This window comes from Pogona vitticeps, chromosome 6 (genome assembly GCF_051106095.1).
Source record: "Pogona vitticeps strain Pit_001003342236 chromosome 6, PviZW2.1, whole genome shotgun sequence".
In the NCBI taxonomy this organism is placed as follows: domain Eukaryota; kingdom Metazoa; phylum Chordata; class Lepidosauria; order Squamata; family Agamidae; genus Pogona; species Pogona vitticeps.
The window spans coordinates 117354522-117373020 of NC_135788.1; the positions used below are offsets into that span (position 1 = coordinate 117354522).

The window sequence follows — 18499 nt, forward strand, 5'->3', positions numbered from 1 at the left end:
TGTCAACGTAACTGTAAATCATGTCCTTCCAGCTTGAGTAGTCTATCATTATCTAAAGTTATCCATTCCTTTACCCAGACTAAGACACAGGCTCTATAATACAATACCCAATCTGGGAGACCAAAACCTGCTCTTTGTTTGGCATCTTGCATTGCTTTGATTTTAATTTTTGGTTTTTTACCTTGCCACACAAATCTCATGATTATCTTCTTAAGTTCTTGAACAAAATGACTATTTTAATATTATGGGAATTGTCTGAAATAAAAATACAATTTTAGGTAGAACATTCATTTTGATGGTTGCTATTCTTCCCATCAACGATAGCTGCAATTTGTCCCATCTCTCCAAGCTGATCTGTATCTCTTTAATCAACTTCATATAATTCTCTTTGAATAATGTATTCATTTTCTTTGTGATTTGGATCCCTAACTATCTGACTCTTTTCTCTTCTTGAAAGTTAGTCCTTTCTATTAATTTCTGTCGTTCTTGATCTCTCATATTTTTAACAAGTATTTTTTTGGTTTGTTGGTTTATTTTCATTCTCGCCATATCACCCAAATTCGATTTAATGACTAAATAACAAATGAAATGCCTAATTGTTCTGATACATATATTTGATACACAGTACATTTTAGTTCTGGCAAACATAAGGGAGTGTCTGAAGTGGGAGACGGAAACAGAACATTTAAGTTTTCAATAAAAATAGAGTGACACCCCTTGGAACCCCAATCAGTGCCAAGTGGAATCAGAAACTATGGTCTAATAAAGTCTGACTATCTGTACATCATTTTCAAAGTACTATATGGGATCCCGATTTGTGAATTGAAAAGGAAAGTCTTAATTAGTTTACCAACATCAGTAAGGATTTTTTTTTCTTGTACAATTAATTCAACGGAATGAAATATAAACATTTCATCCATTCCAGGATTGATTGCTAACAAATAGCAGTATGTTGTTCACTAGATTACCAACAATCATAAGGAATTTCTTTCCCTATCAAATCAGGCAGGGGGAAATTACTAGGTTTTGTGGTCCAAATGCTCCCTTCATTGAAGGATTGATTCTGAATTCGTGATCTGCCTCCATTCGCAGCATGATAACAAAATTCTACCAGCATAGTCTTGCCTTGGCTTTTGCTGTTAGTGAGATCAACAGAAACCCCCAAATCTTGCCGAATGTCACGCTTGGGTTCCACATCCAGGACACCTATCACGATGCTGCAATGACTTATCGGGCCACTCTAGACCTGCTCTTCAGATCACCTAGCTTGATCCCCAATTACCATTGCAACAAACAAAGAAATTTGGTGGCCATCATTGGTGGGCTCAACCCTGCTACCACTGACTATATAGCTGACTTACTCGGTTTTTACAAGATTCCACAGGTGAGTGCTCTTCTGTGGGTATTCTTTGTAGTGTAGAAAATACCTAGGAACTTTGATTAAACTGGTTGCTGAGAAGGCCAGAGAGCTATGGGTGAGCAATAAAACCTAGGTACATTTTTTATTTTATTTATTTATTCTACTTATATCCCGCCTATCTGGTCTAGCGACCACTCTAGGCAGCTTACAAACACTTAAAAGAACAAGTAAATATAACAAAAAAATTATTACATCAAATGACCAGTTCTTCAAGATGGAGAAAATAAAAAACAAAAGAGAAAAGAGAAAAGAATCAGATATTAACTGGAGGGAAGGCCTGCCTGAATATCCATGTTTTTAATTGATTTTTTAAAATACCCAGCGTCAGGGCCGCACAAATCTCCGGAGGCAGATTGTTCCAGAGGTGAGGAGCTACCGCAGAGAAGGCCTGGTTTCTTGTTTTTTTCCTTCTGGGCCTCCCTCGGCGTCAGGCTCCTCAGCCTCCCCTCCTGACTCACTCGAGTGATATGGGTAGATCTTGGTGGGAGTAGGCGTTCCGCCAGATATCGAGGCCCTAACCTGTTTAGGGCTTTATACATAAGCATTACATCTGAATTTGTCTTCTCTTTATTGAACTTGATTTCAATTAGAATTTGTCTTTTACATTTTTCTTCTCAGATGTGTTCCTCCAAGAAATATTCCTGGCCCAAATGGACATAAATCAACTTAATTTGATTTTTTTGCTATCACTTCTTTTTTTCCAGCTCACATATAGTTCATTTGATCTTCAAAGCATGCACACTAGTGGAGATGCTTCATTTTATTCCATCGTTCCAAACGAGTCCCATCAGAATATTGGCATTATCCGTTTGCTTCAGCATTTCGGGTGGATATGGATCGGGATCTTTGTTATAGACAATGAGAGAGGAGAGCATTTCCTCCGGACACTGGAACCACTGCTTTCTGAAAATGGAATCTGTTCATCCTTCACTGTTAGTCTATCGTATAGAGCTCATCTGGATAATCCAGGTGAAATAAGTGATTTAGGTTTAAATATGTACAGTCACTTAACAGATAAAAAAACCACTACAGTCATTATCTATGGAGAATCCTTGACAATTGCAGTGATCAGAGCGACTGTGTTCATGCACACTACAAGTTATGCTGAAAGCGCATCATTCGGGAAAGTGTGGATCATAACGGCTCAGCTAGATTTTGCTTTGACAGGACTTTCCAGGGCTTTTGATCTCCAAATGTTTCAAGGTGCCCTTTCTCTTACATACCATTCTGAAGATCTGGTAGGCTTCAGGAACTTTGTTCAAACGATAGAACCCAACAGGAACCAAGAAGATGGGTTTCTCCAGCTTTTCTGGGAACAAGCCTTTGACTGCTTCTTTCCAAAGCCCGAGATGGAATTATATGCCAGTGAAACCTGTACTGGGGAGGAGAGACTGGAGAGTCTTCCTGGGCCTCATTTTGAAATGGCCATGACTGGCCACAGCTATAGCATTTATACTGCAGTCTATGCCGTAGCTCATGCTTTGCATGCCATGGGCTCCTCTCTCTCCACCCAAAGGGCAATGAGATGTGCGTTTCCTAAGACGGGATGTAAAAGAGTTGAACTGCAGGATCTCCAGGCTTGGAAGGTAATATCTCAACCCCCCTTAATTGCTAGTAAAATTGGTATTAAAAATGACAGTAAAATATATGAGCTATTTATAGAAGTTTTTTTTTTTTTTTTTTTTTGATTTGATTTATATGCCGCCCACTCTACCCAAAGGTCTCTGGGCGGCTCACAACAACCAAAATTCAATGCAGTAAAACAAAATGATTAAAATATAGTTAAAATACAATTAAAATACAATTAAAAAATACAATTAAAGTTCTCTGTGTCTTCCACAGTTCTTAAAATGGGAAACCTTAACTAATGTAAAATCTATTGATTAATGGACCTTTTCAAATCTTTGTCTATGAAATGATATTTTTCTCTATAAAACTTAGTTTAGTAGACTTTTATCGATTTTTATATTCTTGTCATGTTTATATGGCTGTTATTTTATATTTTATTGCTGTTGTGTTGTGAACCGCAGGGGGGAGGGAGGGAGGGAAGGAAGGAAGGAAGGAAGGAAGGAAGGAAGGAAGGAAGGAAGGAAGGAAGGAAGGAAGGAAGGAAGGAAGGAAGGAAGGAAGGAAGGAAGGAAGGAAGGAAGGAAGGAAGGAAGGAAGGAAGGAAGGAAGGAAGGAGCGAGGGAGCGAGGGAGCGAGGGAGCGAGGGAGCAAGGGAGCAAGGGAGCAAGGGAGGGAGGGAGAGAGAGAGAGAGAGAGAGAGAGAAAGAAAGAAAGAAAGAAAGAAAGAAAGAAAGAAAGAAAGAAAGAAAGAAAGAGAAAGTATCAGGAATCTGTCTAGATGAGGTTTGTATGCTGTTACATCTGGAATGTAATGAATCTAGAACAGCCACACTTCAAGATATTGTTAAAAGAATCAGAAACAGCAGTAATGAATGACATTAGCTGTCTCATGTTGGGTACTCTCTCCCTCCCCTTTTTCTTCTTTTAGCTTCATCCATTTCTTCAAGGGATCTCATTCAACAACACAGCTGGAGAAACCATATCTTTTAATGAGAAGAAGGGAATCAGAGGTGGATTCGACATCATGAATTTGGTGATATTCCCCAACAAATCCTTCCAGAGAATCAAAGTTGGAAGAGTGGATGGCCATAGACCCAAAGGAAACGAATTGATCATTCAAGACAAGATGCTTATCTGGCCTACAGAATTCAAACAGGTAAGAATTTCATTAGCAGATTTCCTTGGGCAAATCTCCTCTGTTGCCAACATGATCTGATGTTAAACAATTGTGTGACAGCTGGGTGAACTGTCTTCAGAACCAACCACATTCTCTCCACTCTTTTCGCGTGCGCAAGAGTCAACCTCTATCTTGGCAAATCTGAAATTCAACCAAGTAGTTTGAAAAACTTTCCATTGCATCTTCTCTCCTTTTTCCATCTAGGTGCCTCCCCTTTCTTTGTGCAACGAATATTGTCCTCCAGGTAAACAGAAGAAGAAGAGAGAAGGGTCCAAATTCTGCTGCTATGATTGTGTCTCGTGCTCAGAAGGGAAGATTTCAAACAAGATGGGTAGGTTAACTCTGTTCCTTCATGCTTGGCTATAGGATCAGTGACTTCACTCACGTTGCCTATTGTTAGCAAAATCAATCAATCAATCAATCAATCAATCAATCAATCAATCAATCAATCAGAACAGGATCCTCTGAATGCACGGGAAGGTGGGAAATGGAACAGCATTCATTAGTTCCTTTGTCTACTCCAATCTTTGGCTGGCCAAGTTGTGGGTAGGTCTATGTCCTCAAAATTGCTAGAGGTTTGAGGACACAGATGACATTAGTCAAAGAAGTGCTACTGAATTTCACAGGGAGATTAAGGCAAAATATCTAAACTAGAGATGGGCACTTAGCATAGTAAGTGATTTCGCAGAGTTTGGAGGCTCAAACCTAGAGGTGTTGTGCTGACACACTGGATTCCAAACCCTGTTTCCTTCTCTGAGTGGGAACTCATAGGAGGAGGTCGGGGGCAGAATCTGTGGGCCCAATCCTCCAAACCACGACAAAATGCCAAACACTTGTAATTGCCAATGTCTAGTCTAAACAATAGGTTTATATTTGATTGTCAAAGGCAAAAGGTATTTGGTTCTATAATGTACATATTGTACATGAAAAACAATCACTCTAAGGAAACCCAACCCAAAGAGAAACAAAACCGCCTGTTTATTTATTTATTATTTATTTATTTATTTATTTGATTTATACCCCGCCTATCTGGACTACTCATCCACTCTTGGCGGCTGGAAAGTTTGCTTGATTTTCATGATGTATTTATTTATTACATTTGTGTACCGTGTCAATTAATGCTAGGTGCTCCTCTGGACGGTTTATATAAACACAAAATTTAACTGGAAAAGAATCTCTTTGTGTTCTTCAGATATGGATGACTGTTTCCCGTGTGCAGAAGATCACTTCCCAAGCCGGGAGAGAGATATATGCATCCCCAAGACCATCGACTTCTTGACCTTTGAAGATGCTCTAGGAATGGGTTTTACCACTGTTTGTATTTCTTTTGCTTTCCTCACAATATTTATCCTCAGCACATTTATCAAGAACAGAGACACCCCCATTGTCAAAGCCAACAACCGGAACCTCACCTACATCCTCCTGGCTTCCATCCTGCTCTGCTTCCTTTCTCCTTTGCTGTTCCTCGGCCAACCTGAGAGGGTGACCTGCCTCCTTCGACAAGCTGTCTTTGGGTTGACTTTCTCGGTGGCGGTTTCTTGCATCTTGGCAAAAACCACCATTGTTTCCTTAGCCTTCATTGCTACAAAGCCTGGCTCTCAGATGAAGAAATGGGTGGGGAATAAGCTGGCTTATTCCATTGTCCTTTCCTGTTCCCTTAATCAAGGCTGCATCTGTATTTCCTGGCTGGTCATGTCTCCCCCATTCCCTGATTTAGACATGCACTCCACAAGAGAGAAAATCATTGCTCAGTGTAATGAAGGATCTGCTGCCATGTTTTATGTGGTCTTGGGCTACATGGGCCTCTTGGCTCTCCTGAGCTTCGTGGTAGCATTTTTGGCCCGCAAATTACCAGACAGTTTCAACGAAGCCAAGTTCATTACCTTCAGCATGTTGGCCTTTTGTAGCGTGTGGATCTCCTTTGTTCCCTCCTATCTGAGCTCCAGAGGGAAAGACATGGCGGCTGTGGAGATCTTCTGCATCTTGTCCTCTGCTCTTGCCTTGCTGGGTTGCATTTTCTTCCCTAAGTGTTACATTATTTTATGGAGGCCTGAGCTGAACAACAAGGAGCAACTGATACGGAGAAAGCATTAAATTTTTTTCTACACTGCATCCTAGTGAAAGTTGTTTCCTCTGTTGGGCAAGATGGTTATGAGCAAAAGAACATTCAATGCATATATTTTAAAATATCTCCTTAAAGTTCTTGTGTTGCAACTAGATACAGTGGTGCCTCGCATTACGATCACTTCATTTAACAATGAAATCGCATTACGATGAACTTTTTGCGATCACAAAACGATGTTTCCTATGTTGGAATTTCGCTTTGCGATGATCGGTTCCCTGCTTCGGGAACCAATTCTTCACAAAATGATGATTTTCCAACAGGTGATTGGTGGTTTCAAAATGGCCACGGGATTAATAAATTGCCTCCCCGCTGTGTTTAGGGATGGATTCCTCACAGGACAGGCAGTGAAAATCGCCGCCCTATGGAGGATCTTCGCTGGACAGTGAGTTTTAAGCCTATCGGAATGCATTAAACAGGTTTTAATACGTTTCTATGGACTTTTTAATTTCACTTTACGATGTTTTCGTTCTACAGCGATTTTGCTGGAACGAATTAACATCGTAATGAGAGGCACCGCTGTATTGGATTCTATTATGAACTCCTTGAGAAGAATCTTCTTATTTTTTCATTGTGCATGTTAGTCTCTATTGTCTGTACTCTGGGGCTTTTACACAGCTTGTGCCAGGAAGTATCCAGAATTTCGCTACAAGACTGTAAACCCCATTCCGGTTGACGGGGGTGATTTCCAGCTAGTGTAATGACAACCCAAATATAGAAGGAGTTCCAGAGGTGGCATGTTTCACTCTGCTACTGGTCATCAGAATATTCACAGTGAGGGAGACACTCCAGTTGTGGCACAACAGCCTGGGTGCAATTGGAGGGAGAGTAAAGTAAAGTGAGGAAGAAGCCAATGGTGATAAGCTGCATTTGTGGGGTGAGCAGAGGCCAGAATGCGTTGGTGAGACCCAGGCTTAAAAGAAGTAGTTGAAAAGTAGGTGAAGGATGTGTCACTTTTTACAGACACTTAGGGGAGGGAGCATGTGAAGGTGCAGAAAACATGGGATTTATCTTCTGTTCCTCAAGGACAAAGGGCTGCTGGAGATCCAGAACCTACTGTATGGCCCGGGATATGAGTCTAGTTCTGGCTTTCTAAAAGGCAAGGACATGGAAGAGGCACAACACTATTTTATTTTATTTATCAATTCAACTTATATGCCACCCACACTCTGCAAGAGTATCCCACCAATGCTAGAGGTTTGGGAAATTAGACCCCAGGCATGTGCTGTAGATTGTTCTGGCCCTGTCAATATGTGAAAGGTTTTGTGCAGGGGGTGTAGAAAAAGTAGCCTTGAAAATGGAAGTGGTTCTAGAATTGAGACTTGAACAATAGTTTTCTACAGCCATTTGAAAATAATTAGCCAGTTCTCCAGCTGAGCAAGGTCCCTGTACCATAGCAGTCCTGACCCCTGAAACATATGTGGACATACACCAGAGAGAGAACTGAATGTGCTTAAATTGCATGGAAATAAGGTAAAATAGCTTATTGTATGGTCATACTCGCTGAATGATAAATAAAGTGACAGCTTGTAACGTTAAACCTTTTTATTCTTTAATGTGCGTTTTTTTAAAAATTAAACTATTTGTTGTACAAACCCTGATTATTATCTTAAGATATATCTATATCAGTTATAAGAAATGATAACCACATACACTACTGTCTAGCCCTGGGACAATTAATTTGTGTAGTGTCAGCAAAGTAATGGAGGCTTTGTGTTTCACCAGAAGCATTCTTAGTCTTTGACCCGGAAAGTATAAATCAAGCCTTAGCTGTTATGGCGGTGGAGCTGTTACAGGAAAAAGAATTCTGGCTTTTTGCCCGTGTTGGTTATACGGTAGTCAAGGAGAAATGGCATTTGTTAACATGTTAGCCTGCAAATGCAAAGTTACTGCAGGGAGAGAAATCCATGATGTGCTTGCTTCCAAAGGCCACTCAAGATTCAAAGCACTGAGCAGAAGATATTTTCTCTATGTAATTTTGGCAACTTCTGGATGGGCCAGCTAGAATCTTGTCCTGGTGGGAGATTTGGAGGTCACTTAATACAGAGGTCCCCAACCCCTGATCCGGGCCCGTGCTGGTCTGTGGCCTGAGCTGAACTGGGCCACAGAGACAGACCTCCCCCCACCCCTGCACGCAATCCCACCCCAACACACCCCATTTGTGCATGTGTGCATGCACCTGTGCCTGCACAAGCACTCCCCCACACCTTTGCACATGTGCATGAGTGCCCCCAAGCGCTGCACCACCCTTCACACATGCGCACGAGCATGCACGCATGACACCTTCTTGCTCCTTTGTGCATGCACACAAGCATGCTCGCATCAGCTCCTTCACACACATGTGTATGAGTGCACCCACACCTGTGCAAGAGCGCACCTGCTCCTTCGCGCATGCGCATGAGCACTGAGGGTAACCCTCCTTCCTCAACTGGTCCGCGGGGTTAAAAAGGTTGGGGACCGCTGACTTAATAGACTTCAATGTTCTTTTTCTTATTATTATTTTATTTATTCAGTTTGCATCCCGCCCCCATTATTGTGACAGCACTACTCTGGCCAGGTTACAGCTCCTAAAATAGAAAACGAAAATGAAGATAGAAATACTAAAACCAATAACAAATATTAGAACTTATAAAAACAATTATTGAGACCTTTAAAATGTCAGCACTATGTCATCCTGCTGAAAGATGGTATCTGAAGTAGGTAATATCCTTTGTGGCATGTCAACTCATAAGTCAAATGAACTCATCAATCATTGTTAATTAATTAGCCATTAGGTAAAATCCTGGATGGCTCGTTGTTTTAGGTATCTGGCGGTGGAGCCAGAGGTTGGAAATTCAATTCCCCACTATGCTTCCTTGACAGGAGTTGGACTCAATGATTCATAGCATCCCCTCCAGTTCTGCAGTTTCAAGATTGCTACTTGAAATGCAAAATCCAATGCAAAATCAAAATAGTTGGGCCCAAAGAAAGGACAAGCAACAGGAACCATGAAAATGGTTCCCTTTCAGGTCTGCCCACTGAAGAACAGTGTATTCACTTCTGAAAAATCACAAGCAGCCCTTTGGACTGGAGGGAAGGGCCCTCTGGGAATGATCTACCAAGGACCTCCACACAGCATGTGCCAAGGCCCCAGAGGCAGGCAATGTGCCTGTATTGCAAGGCCAAATCAATCTCACGTCTTTTCCAGGGGTTCAATGAGAGAAATGAAATCCTAGGTCTAAGTGGCTGGACACCAGGACCAATCAGCTTTGGGAGAGGTTGTCTGAATGGGAAGGAGGTATGCTGGCAGGATGGTCTGGAGACCATTGGAAGAACCTCCAGAAGCACCTCCAAACTTTTCGTGCTCAGGTGGAGCTAAATTCTCTCCAAACTGTTGAGCCAACGGATGAACTGGGACAAACTACTCAACCGGTGGTCTGTGGCCATCTCAAGTCTCTCTTACAACAGTTGCCTCCTTTAGCTTTAATCCCAAAGGAGAAGTCTGTTGGCCCCTTGCTGTTTCCCTCAGACTTAATATAGCACAGGACGACTGAAGCATGGAAAGAATTCCCTGCCTCCCTCAAAAGACAAGAACATTTGCAAACTACATGCAAATCTGTCTGCTCCCTGGACAAATTAAAACACCCCCAGCTTTTCTTTTCAATTGGCCATTTTCATGCATAGGGATTTTCACCGCAATATAACACACTCGTACACTGGTGCACATACTCATCTACATGAACATTTTTCCCCTCAAAATGAAGTGCTTGTTGACGCTTATTGCCCTGTTAGCGGCTTCTGCCAGTGAGTTGATCCACAAGGGCGGGGTTGGAGTGTAGAGCACAACACAGGCATAAAGAAGGTTTTAATGTATTTTTCTTGCTCTCTCTCTCTCCCTTGCTCAAAGGAGTCCTCCTGGGTGAAATACAGCTGCGCCAGTCCGGTGATGGAGAGGTGAAATTAGGCCAAACTTTGCGTCTCACCTGTACTATTTCTGGACTCCCAATTGCTACGGAGAATATATTCTGGCAATGGATCCAACAGCCAGCAGGGGAAAATCCAAAATGGCTGGGTTGGATCTATCCATTCAGTGGAGTCAAATACATTGATGTGTCTCTCCAAGGGCGAATTGAGCTCTCCGCTGACACAGCCAAGAATGAGATCTATCTTCAGCTAAGTTCTCTGACAGCTCAGGATGCTGCCACATACTACTGCACTCGAGATGCACAGTGATTCAGGCCAAAACAAAAAGCTTGAAAGGGAGAGACTGTATTATAGAAATTCTCAAGTTAGTTACCATCACAATTTGCTCTCCTTCCCTTTCTGGCAGGCTGCATATAAAGACATGCAGACCTCAATAAACTGGGAATCAAGACACATCACTTGCACAGTTGAGGCTTATCTTTGGACCAAGCATGTTTTAAGAGATTTCCAGAAGAAGAGGTCAGCAGTGTTTGCATGTTGGTGAAAAAATGACAAAGAATCTTTTGCACCTTAAAGAATAAGTGCTTCCATGGATTGTGACTCACTTGCCTCTGATCAAGTGTTGTTGTTTTTTTAAGAAGGGACACAACATCAAACACTAGGCACATATCAAGGGAAATAAAAATTGGAAAATGGTTGAAAAGGAATGGTCTAATTGAGGGTTAGCATACTTGAAGCTATGGTTTTTCCTGTAGTGATGTATAGAAGTGAGAGCTGGACCATGAAGAAAGCTGACAGCCCAAGAATTGATGCTTTTGAATTGTGGTGCTGGAGGAGACTCTTGAGAGTCCCCTGGACTGCAAGGAGAACAAACCTATGCGTTCAGAAGGAAATCAACCTTGAGTGCTCCCTTGAAGGACAGATCCTGAAGCTCAGGCTCCAATACTTTGGCCATCTTATGAGAAGAGAAGACTCCCTGGAAAAGACCCTGATGTTAGGAAAGTGTGAAGGCAAGAGGAGAAGGGGATGACAGAGGACGAGATGGTTGGACAGTGTCACCGAAACGACCAACATGAATTTGGCCAAACTCCGGGAGGCAGTGGAAGACAGGAGGGCCTGGCGTGCTCTGGTCCATGGGGTCACGAAGAGACAGACACGACTAAATGAGTAAATAGCAAGTAGAAAGAAATAAAGAAGAACCTAAAGGTGCTGCTTCATTGAGTTTTGTTAGAGAGGTCATCAATTTATCTATGAATATAAGATTATGGACAAGAGATTCTGGACACACTTGCCCCGACAGCACAAAAAACTCTTCCCAATGCCCAGTTTTGGAGTCCCAGTGGCAGGCTATGTTGAGCTTCCGGCTGCACTGGGACTTCCCGAGTCTTGAACTCCTCCCTGTTGACGGCATTCACTGAGGGGTGTTCCTTGTCGCCATTGATTTCCTCCTTTAATCCCCAGCACTCCAAATCGACTCAGGTGGCCCAGGGCTATTATCTGCATCACCCTCCCAGGCCACCAGTGAACTGAAAGTCAGGAATCTTGCTCTTCCTCTCAGAAAGGTGGAAATCTCACTTTCTCTTGTAGGGAGAGCGAGACAAGCATTTGTGATTCCAAGTAAATATTTTATCCCCTTCAGGCCCATCCCTTTTCAGTGGTAAAACGGTTATAAAATCTAGAGGAGTAGTCACTGAAGGTGGCAGCAGAGAGCCAAAGATAGGAAGCATATACAGTAAAGCAGAATTAGTATCATGGAAAGAAACCGCGATGTTGTTATTAACAGTCAACCCTGCCATTTGCAGGTTGAGTTCCAGCTTGTTGTGGCTTTGGACTCCTCCTATTCCAGCACATCAAGCGAGACCTCCTCTTCTAAATATGTCTCTTTCTCACTAACCTTGAACATGGTGTAGGAAAGCAGATCATTTACAATACAGATGGAAAGACCTGCTTGGTTGCTTCTCCCTGGTGTATTTCTTTTAAAAATGAGAAGGTCTGGCTGTTGATGAGGAAGTTGATCATAGCAAGGGGAAGGCTTCCTGTCCACCATGCACATGGATTAGATAAGATTTATCCAGAATATCTCCTTCCTTTTTAGTTACTCAAACCTGATAACAAAAATATGGGCCATCCGAATTTGTGCGTCTTCAGAAAAGGTGGATCTTCCTTCTTAATGATGGAGGAAGCACAAGCCTGCAATTCAACTCCCCTGCTGGTTTTCTTTTGTAGATTGAAGGAGGGGCTCATGCAAATGTATTTCTTTAGAAGGCCTCTTCAAAAGGATCTTTCTCTTTCAAGGATCCACGACAGGTTCTAGATCCATAGGTGACAGGGTTGTGTGCTCTACCTTCAACAAGATGAATTTCTTCCTGTTCCTCTTCTTCTATCTGGTGGCCATCTTCAGATGTAAGTAAACACAGTCCAAGCGAAAGCTCCCAAATGACATTTGTAAAGATGTTTGATCATTTCTTTTGGTTCTTCTGCCTTAGGTACTTTAGCCAGCATACAACTCGTATCTTCTGCCCCAGCCACAGTGAGACCTGGAGAAAGCCTCAGACTGGTTTGTAAAGTGACAGGGGTCTCTCTGACTGATTCCTCTTATGTTTGGAACTGGATCCGACAGCCTGCTGGGAAAGGTCTGGAATGGGTTGCAAGAATATACCCCTATGATGGGAGAATCTGGTTTGCCTCTTCTCTTCGGAGCCGTACAACTATCTCTTCAGAGACTTCCAAAAGTGAATTCTATCTCCAGCTGAACTCCGTTGTAGCTGCTGACTCAGCTGTGTATTTCTGTGCCCGAGATGCACAGTGAAGTAAGGTTAACAGAAGCTCTGTACAAAAACCAGGAAGTTGAATTCTACATCCAGGGTCTAAATTATTCTAAATGATTCCAGGAGAAACTAATCCAGATTTTTTAAAAAGAAGATCTATAAATCATGGAGATTATCTCAAAACATGTTGTATATTCAAATGTTTAATTGTGTGCATGTTTTTTTGTAACACTTTGTCCTATCAAAAGCCTTTTCTACAAACCGGATAGAAAAAGAAAGAAGAAATCAAAGATGCCATTTTGTTGAGTTTTGTTAGAGAATTCATCTGTTTATCTACAGCTCTGATAATGTTCACTTTTCAAGATCAGAACCCATGAATCAGTTGAGTCTTGTGTAATGGAATCCCCATGAATATTGATGACAAACTGCCATGACGCATACCATGGACAATGCAGTTCAGTAGACTGGGCATGTGAATAAGAAAAACAAGTTGCGATACTTGAGACATTGCTGATTCATGATTCTTCCCTTCATATTTGTCAGTTCTGGACACCCTGAGGAATACAAAGGGATGAATATTAAACCCTTTTTATTCATCCCTCATATCCAGAGGGGAAAGGCTAAGCTGATGGCAGCCTAGCCTTCTCTCTCTGCCTATGGCCTTCCATCTCTGCCTACGGGTCCACCAATCAGCTGATTGATGGGCCCATATGTAGAAATGAAAGGGCTAGGCTAGGCTAGCCCATGCCCCCATACTTGAGGCCCCCAAAACCAAATGCCTGACTCCTGCCCCATTCCCACTGCCCCCATCGCCTCTTTACTTTTGCTGCTTCCTCCTGTGCCACCACCAGGCCCACCAACATTTAAAAAATGACAGATGACGCTTCCCTTAATGTTGACTACAATGTCCCAAGGGAATGAAAGCCACCTTTTGCATTGGAACCAGCCCTAAAGGAAGCTGGCATTTCATCTTTGCAAAGGGTGGCTGTGGCTTCCGTTCGGGCACTGTAGCTGGCTCTAAGGGAAACCAGGCCACCTGTCACAAAAATGCTCATGGCAGCATCCCATACGGCATTCCCTAAGGGAAGCACAGCTGCCAGGTTTGCAAAGACAGCGGTGGTGGTGTTGGCAGGGGCTGCGGTGGCAGAGTGTTGGGGCAGTGGTGGTGGGGCAGTGGTAGGGCAGTGGTGGCAACCAGAGTAAAGAGGCAACAGGGGCGGAGGGAAGGAGGAGAGGGGGCAGGCTGTTGGGCCAGGGGGCTTGGGAATCTTTTCTTTTTTTAAGATATCCACAGTATGTCTAACCCACCCCCAATAATCCAAGAAACTAATTCAGTTAATTGGGATAAAATTCATGGTTCATGATTCATCAGACTTGTCCTCTCCAGTGTTATAAAAATAATTCTTCTTGTTTTATGCAATCAAGTTGGTCCACCTGTCGCTTTCTTGCCTTGCCTCAGCATATCTGGACACGCTTGCCCTGCCAGCACAAAAAACTCCTCCCAATGCCCAGTTTTGGAGTCCCAGTGGCAGGCTATGTTGAGCTTCCGGCTGTACTGAGAATTCCTGAGTCTTGAACTCCTCCCTGTTGACAGCATTCACCGAGGGGTGTTCCTTGTCGCCATTGATTTCCTCCTTTAATCCCCAGCACTCCAAATCGACTCAGGTGGCCCAGGGCCATTGTCGGCATCAACACCACAGGTGAATTGAAGGTCAGGAATCTTGCCCTTCCTCTCAGAAAGGTGGAAATCTCATTTTCTCCTGTAGGGAGAGCGAGACAACAAGCATTTGTGATTCCAAGTAAATATTTTATTCCCTCCTGGCCCATCACTTTTCAGTAGTAAAACAGTTATAAAATCTAGAGGAGTAGTCACTGGGGGTGGCAGCAGAGAGCCGAAGATAGGAAGCATATACAGTAAACCAGAATTAGTATCATGGAAAGAAACCGTGATGTTGTTATTAACAGTCAACCCTGCCATTTGCTGGTTGAGTTCCAGCTTGTTGTGGCTTTGGACTCCTCCTGTTCCAGCACATCAGGCGAGACCATAGCTTCCTCCCTCGTTTTCTAAATATGTCTCTTTCTCACTAACCTTGAACATGGTGTAGGAAAGCAGACCATTTACAATACAGATGGAAAGACCTGCTTGGTTGCTTCTCCCTGGTGTAATTCTTTTAAAAATGAGAAGGTCTGGCTGCTGATGAGGAAGTTGATCATAGCAAGGGGGAGTCTTCCTGTCCACCATGCACATGGATTAGATAATATTTATCCGGAATATCTCCTTCCTTTTTAGTTACTCAAACCTGATAACAAAAATATGGGCCATCCGAATTTGTGCGTCTTCAGAAAAGGTGGATCTTCCTTCTTAATGATGGAGGAAGCACAAGCCTGCAATTCAACTCCCCTGCTGGTTTTCTTTTGTAGATTGAAGGAGGGGCTCATGCAAATGTATTTCTTTAGAAGGCCTCTTCAAAAGGATCTTTCTCTTTCAAGGATCCACAACGGGTTCTAGATCCATAGCTGACAGGATTGTGCGCTCTACCTTCAACAAGATGAATTTCTTCCTGTTCCTTTTCTTCTATCTGGTGGCCATCTTCAGCCGTAAGTAAACACAGTCCAAGAGAAAGCTCCCAAATGACGTTCGTAAAGATGTTTGATCATTTCTTTTGGTTCTTCTGCCTTAGGTACTTTAGCCAGCATCCAACTCGTATCCTCTGGCCCAGCAACGTTGAGACCTGGAGAAAGCCTCAGACTGGTTTGTAAAGTGACAGGGGTCTCTCTGACTGATTCATCTTATGCTTGGAACTGGATCCGACAGCCTGCTGGGAAAGGCCTGGAATGGGTTGCAAGAATATACCCCTATGATGGGAGAATCTGGTTTGCCTCTTCCCTTCGAAGCCGTACAACGATCTCTTCAGAGACTTCCAAAAGTGAATTCTATCTCCAGCTGAACTCCGTTGTAGCTGCTGACTCAGCTGTGTATTTCTGTGCCCGAGATGCACAGTGAAGTAAGGTTAATAGAAGCTCTGTACAAAAACCAGGAAGTTGAATTCTACATCCAGGGTCTAAATTATTCTAAATGTTTCCAGGAGAAACTAATCCAGATTTTTTAAAAAGAAGATCTATAAATCATGGAGATTATCTCAAAACATGTTGTATATTCAAATGTTTAATTGTGTGCATGTTTTTTTGTAACACTTTGTCTTATTAAAAGCCTTTTCTACAAACCGGATAGAAAAAGAAAGAAATAAGAAATCAAAGATGCCATTTTGTTGAGTTTTGTTAGAGAATTCATCTGTTTATCTACAGTTCTGACAATGTTCTCTTTTCAAGATCAGAACCCATGAATCAGTTTAGTCTTGTGTAATGGAATCCCCATGAATATTGATGACAAACTGCCATGACACATACCATGGACAATGCAGTTCAGTAGACTGGGCATGTAAATAAGAAAAACACTTGCCCTGCCAGCACAAAAAACTCCTCCCAGTGCCCAGTTTTGGAGTCCCAGTGGCAGACTGCATTAAGCTTCCGGCTGCACTGGGACTTCCTGAGTCTTGAACTCCTCCCTGTTGACAGCATTCACCGAGGGGTGTTCCTTGTCGCCACTGATTTCCTCCTTTAATCCCCAGCACTCCAAATCGACTCAGGTGGCTCAGGGCCATTGTTGGCATCAACGCCACAGGTGAACTGAAGGTCAGGAATCTTGCCCTTCCTCTCAGAAAGGTGGAAATCTCACTTTCTCTTGTAGGGAGAGCGAGACAAGCATTTGTGATTCCAAGTAAATATTTTATCCCCTTCAGGCCTATCCCTTTTCAGTGGTAAAACAGTTTTAAAATCTAGAGGAGTAGTCACTGAAGGTGGCAGCAGAGAGCCGAAGATAGGAAGCATATACAGTAAAGCAGAATTAGTATCATGGAAAGAAACCGTGATGTTGTTATTAACAGTCAACCCTGCCATTTGCAGGTTGAGTTCCAGCTTGTTGTGGCTTTGGACTCCTCCTATTCCAGCACATCAAGCGAGACCATAGCTTCCTCCCTCCTTTTCTAAATACAGTGGTGCCTCGCTTAGCGAGTGCTTCGCTATGCGATGAATTCGCATAGCGAGGGGGTCCGGGCCATCGCTGGAGCATTCGCTCAGCGATGGCCCCTATGGCGATTTTTCGCTTTGCGATGATCGCTAAGCGATTCGCTTAGCGATCCTCGCAAAACGAAGCGGGGGAGAACAGCTGATCGGTGGTTCCAAAATGGCCGCCGGAACGTCCGCACCGCATTTTCGCGCCCTGCCCTCGCTTACCGAGGGCGCGAAAATGGCGGCGCTATGGAAGAAACATCGCTTAACGGTGAGTTTTCAAGCCATAGGAACGCATTGAACAAAGTTCAATGCGTTTCTATGGCTTTTTTAGTCCCGTTTAGCGATGTTTTCGCATAGCGAAGGTTAATCCGGAACGGATTAACCTCGCTATGCGAGGCACCACTGTATGTCTCTTTCTCACTAACCTTGAACATGGTGTAGGAAAGCAGACCATTTATAATACAGATAGGAAGACTTGCTTGGTTGCTTCTCCCTGGTGTATTTCTTTTAAATTTGGAAGGTCTGGCTGTTGATGAGGAAGTTGATCATAGCAAGGGGGAGTCTTCCTGTCCACCATGCACATGGATTAGATAATATTTATCCAGAACATCTCCTTCCTTTTTAGTTACTCAAACCCGATAACAAGAATGTGGGTCATTCAAATTTGTGCGTCTTCAGAAAAGGTGGGTCTTCCTTCTTAGTGATGGAGGAAGCACAAGCCTTCAATTCAACTCCACATTTGGATTCCTTTTGTAGATTGAAGGAGGGGCTCATGCAAATGTATTTCTTTAGAAGGCCTCTTCAAAAGGATCTTTCTCTTGCAAGGATCTACAACGGGTTCTGAAGGTTGTGTCCTCTACCTTCAACAAGATGAAATTCTTCCTGTTCTTCTTCTTCTATCTGGTGGCCATCTTCAGATGTAAGTAAACACAGTCCAATAGAAAGCTCCCAAATGACGTTTGTAAAGATGTTTGATCATTTCTTTTGGTTCTTCTGCCTTAGGTACTTTAGCCAGCATACAACTCGTATCTTCTGGCCCAGCCACAGTGAGACCCGGAGAAAGCCTCAGACTGGTTTGTAAAGTGACAGGAGTCTCTCTGACTGATTCATCTTATATTTGGAACTGGATCCGACAGCCTGCTGGGAAAGGCCTGGAATGGGTTGCAAGAATATACCTCTATGATGGGAGAACCTGGTTTGCCTCTTCTCTTCGGAGCCGTACAACTATCTCTTCAGAGACTTCCAAAAGTGAATTCTATCTCCAGCTGAACTCCGTTGTAGCTGCTGACTCAGCTGTGTATTACTGTGTCCGGGATGCACAGTGAAGTAAAATTAACAGAAGCTCTGTACAAAAACCAGGAAGTTGAATTCTACCTATGACTGGTTTTTAACTGCTAAATCACTGTAAATAATTTTAAATTGCTTCCAGGAAAAACTAACCAAGAGTCTTATTTCTCTAGCCCATGGAG

General features: G+C 42.9%; 1 protein-coding gene and 2 long non-coding RNA genes across 3 annotated transcripts; 2 read left to right on the forward strand and 1 right to left on the reverse strand.

Moving 5' to 3' along the window:
• The first annotated feature begins 1093 nt into the window (after positions 1-1093).
• LOC110091446 (vomeronasal type-2 receptor 26-like) lies at positions 1094-7453 on the forward strand. Its single transcript, XM_073003725.2, has 4 exons — positions 1094-1384; positions 3918-4145; positions 4371-4497; positions 5359-7453. The coding sequence occupies exons 1-4, from the start codon at positions 1094-1096 to the stop codon at positions 6258-6260; spliced, it is 1548 nt and encodes a 515-aa protein (XP_072859826.2). The 3' UTR covers positions 6261-7453.
• A 6791-nt stretch (positions 7454-14244) lies between these two features.
• On the reverse strand, positions 14245-15128 carry LOC140701377 (uncharacterized). The gene is made up of 2 exons (XR_012080308.2): positions 15049-15128; positions 14245-14719 (listed from the first exon to the last, which is right to left on the reverse strand). It is a non-coding gene; the product is annotated as an uncharacterized LOC140701377 (long non-coding RNA).
• A 2313-nt stretch (positions 15129-17441) lies between these two features.
• Positions 17442-18278, forward strand: LOC144583747 (uncharacterized). Its single transcript, XR_013537664.1, has 2 exons — positions 17442-17949; positions 18033-18278. It is a non-coding gene; the product is annotated as an uncharacterized LOC144583747 (long non-coding RNA).
• Positions 18279-18499: the final 221 nt, after the last annotated feature.

Bases quoted from the DNA above. Each gene is read 5' to 3' on its own strand.
- LOC110091446 (XM_073003725.2), top strand. From the start codon at position 1,094: ATGATAACAAAATTCTACCAGCATAGTCTTGCCTTGGCTTTTGCTGTT. The intron at 4,146-4,370 runs GTAAGAATTTCA...TTTTCCATCTAG, and splicing joins GGCCTACAGAATTCAAACAG to GTGCCTCCCCTTTCTTTGTG. The intron at 4,498-5,358 runs GTAGGTTAACTC...TGTGTTCTTCAG, and splicing joins GAAGATTTCAAACAAGATGG to ATATGGATGACTGTTTCCCG.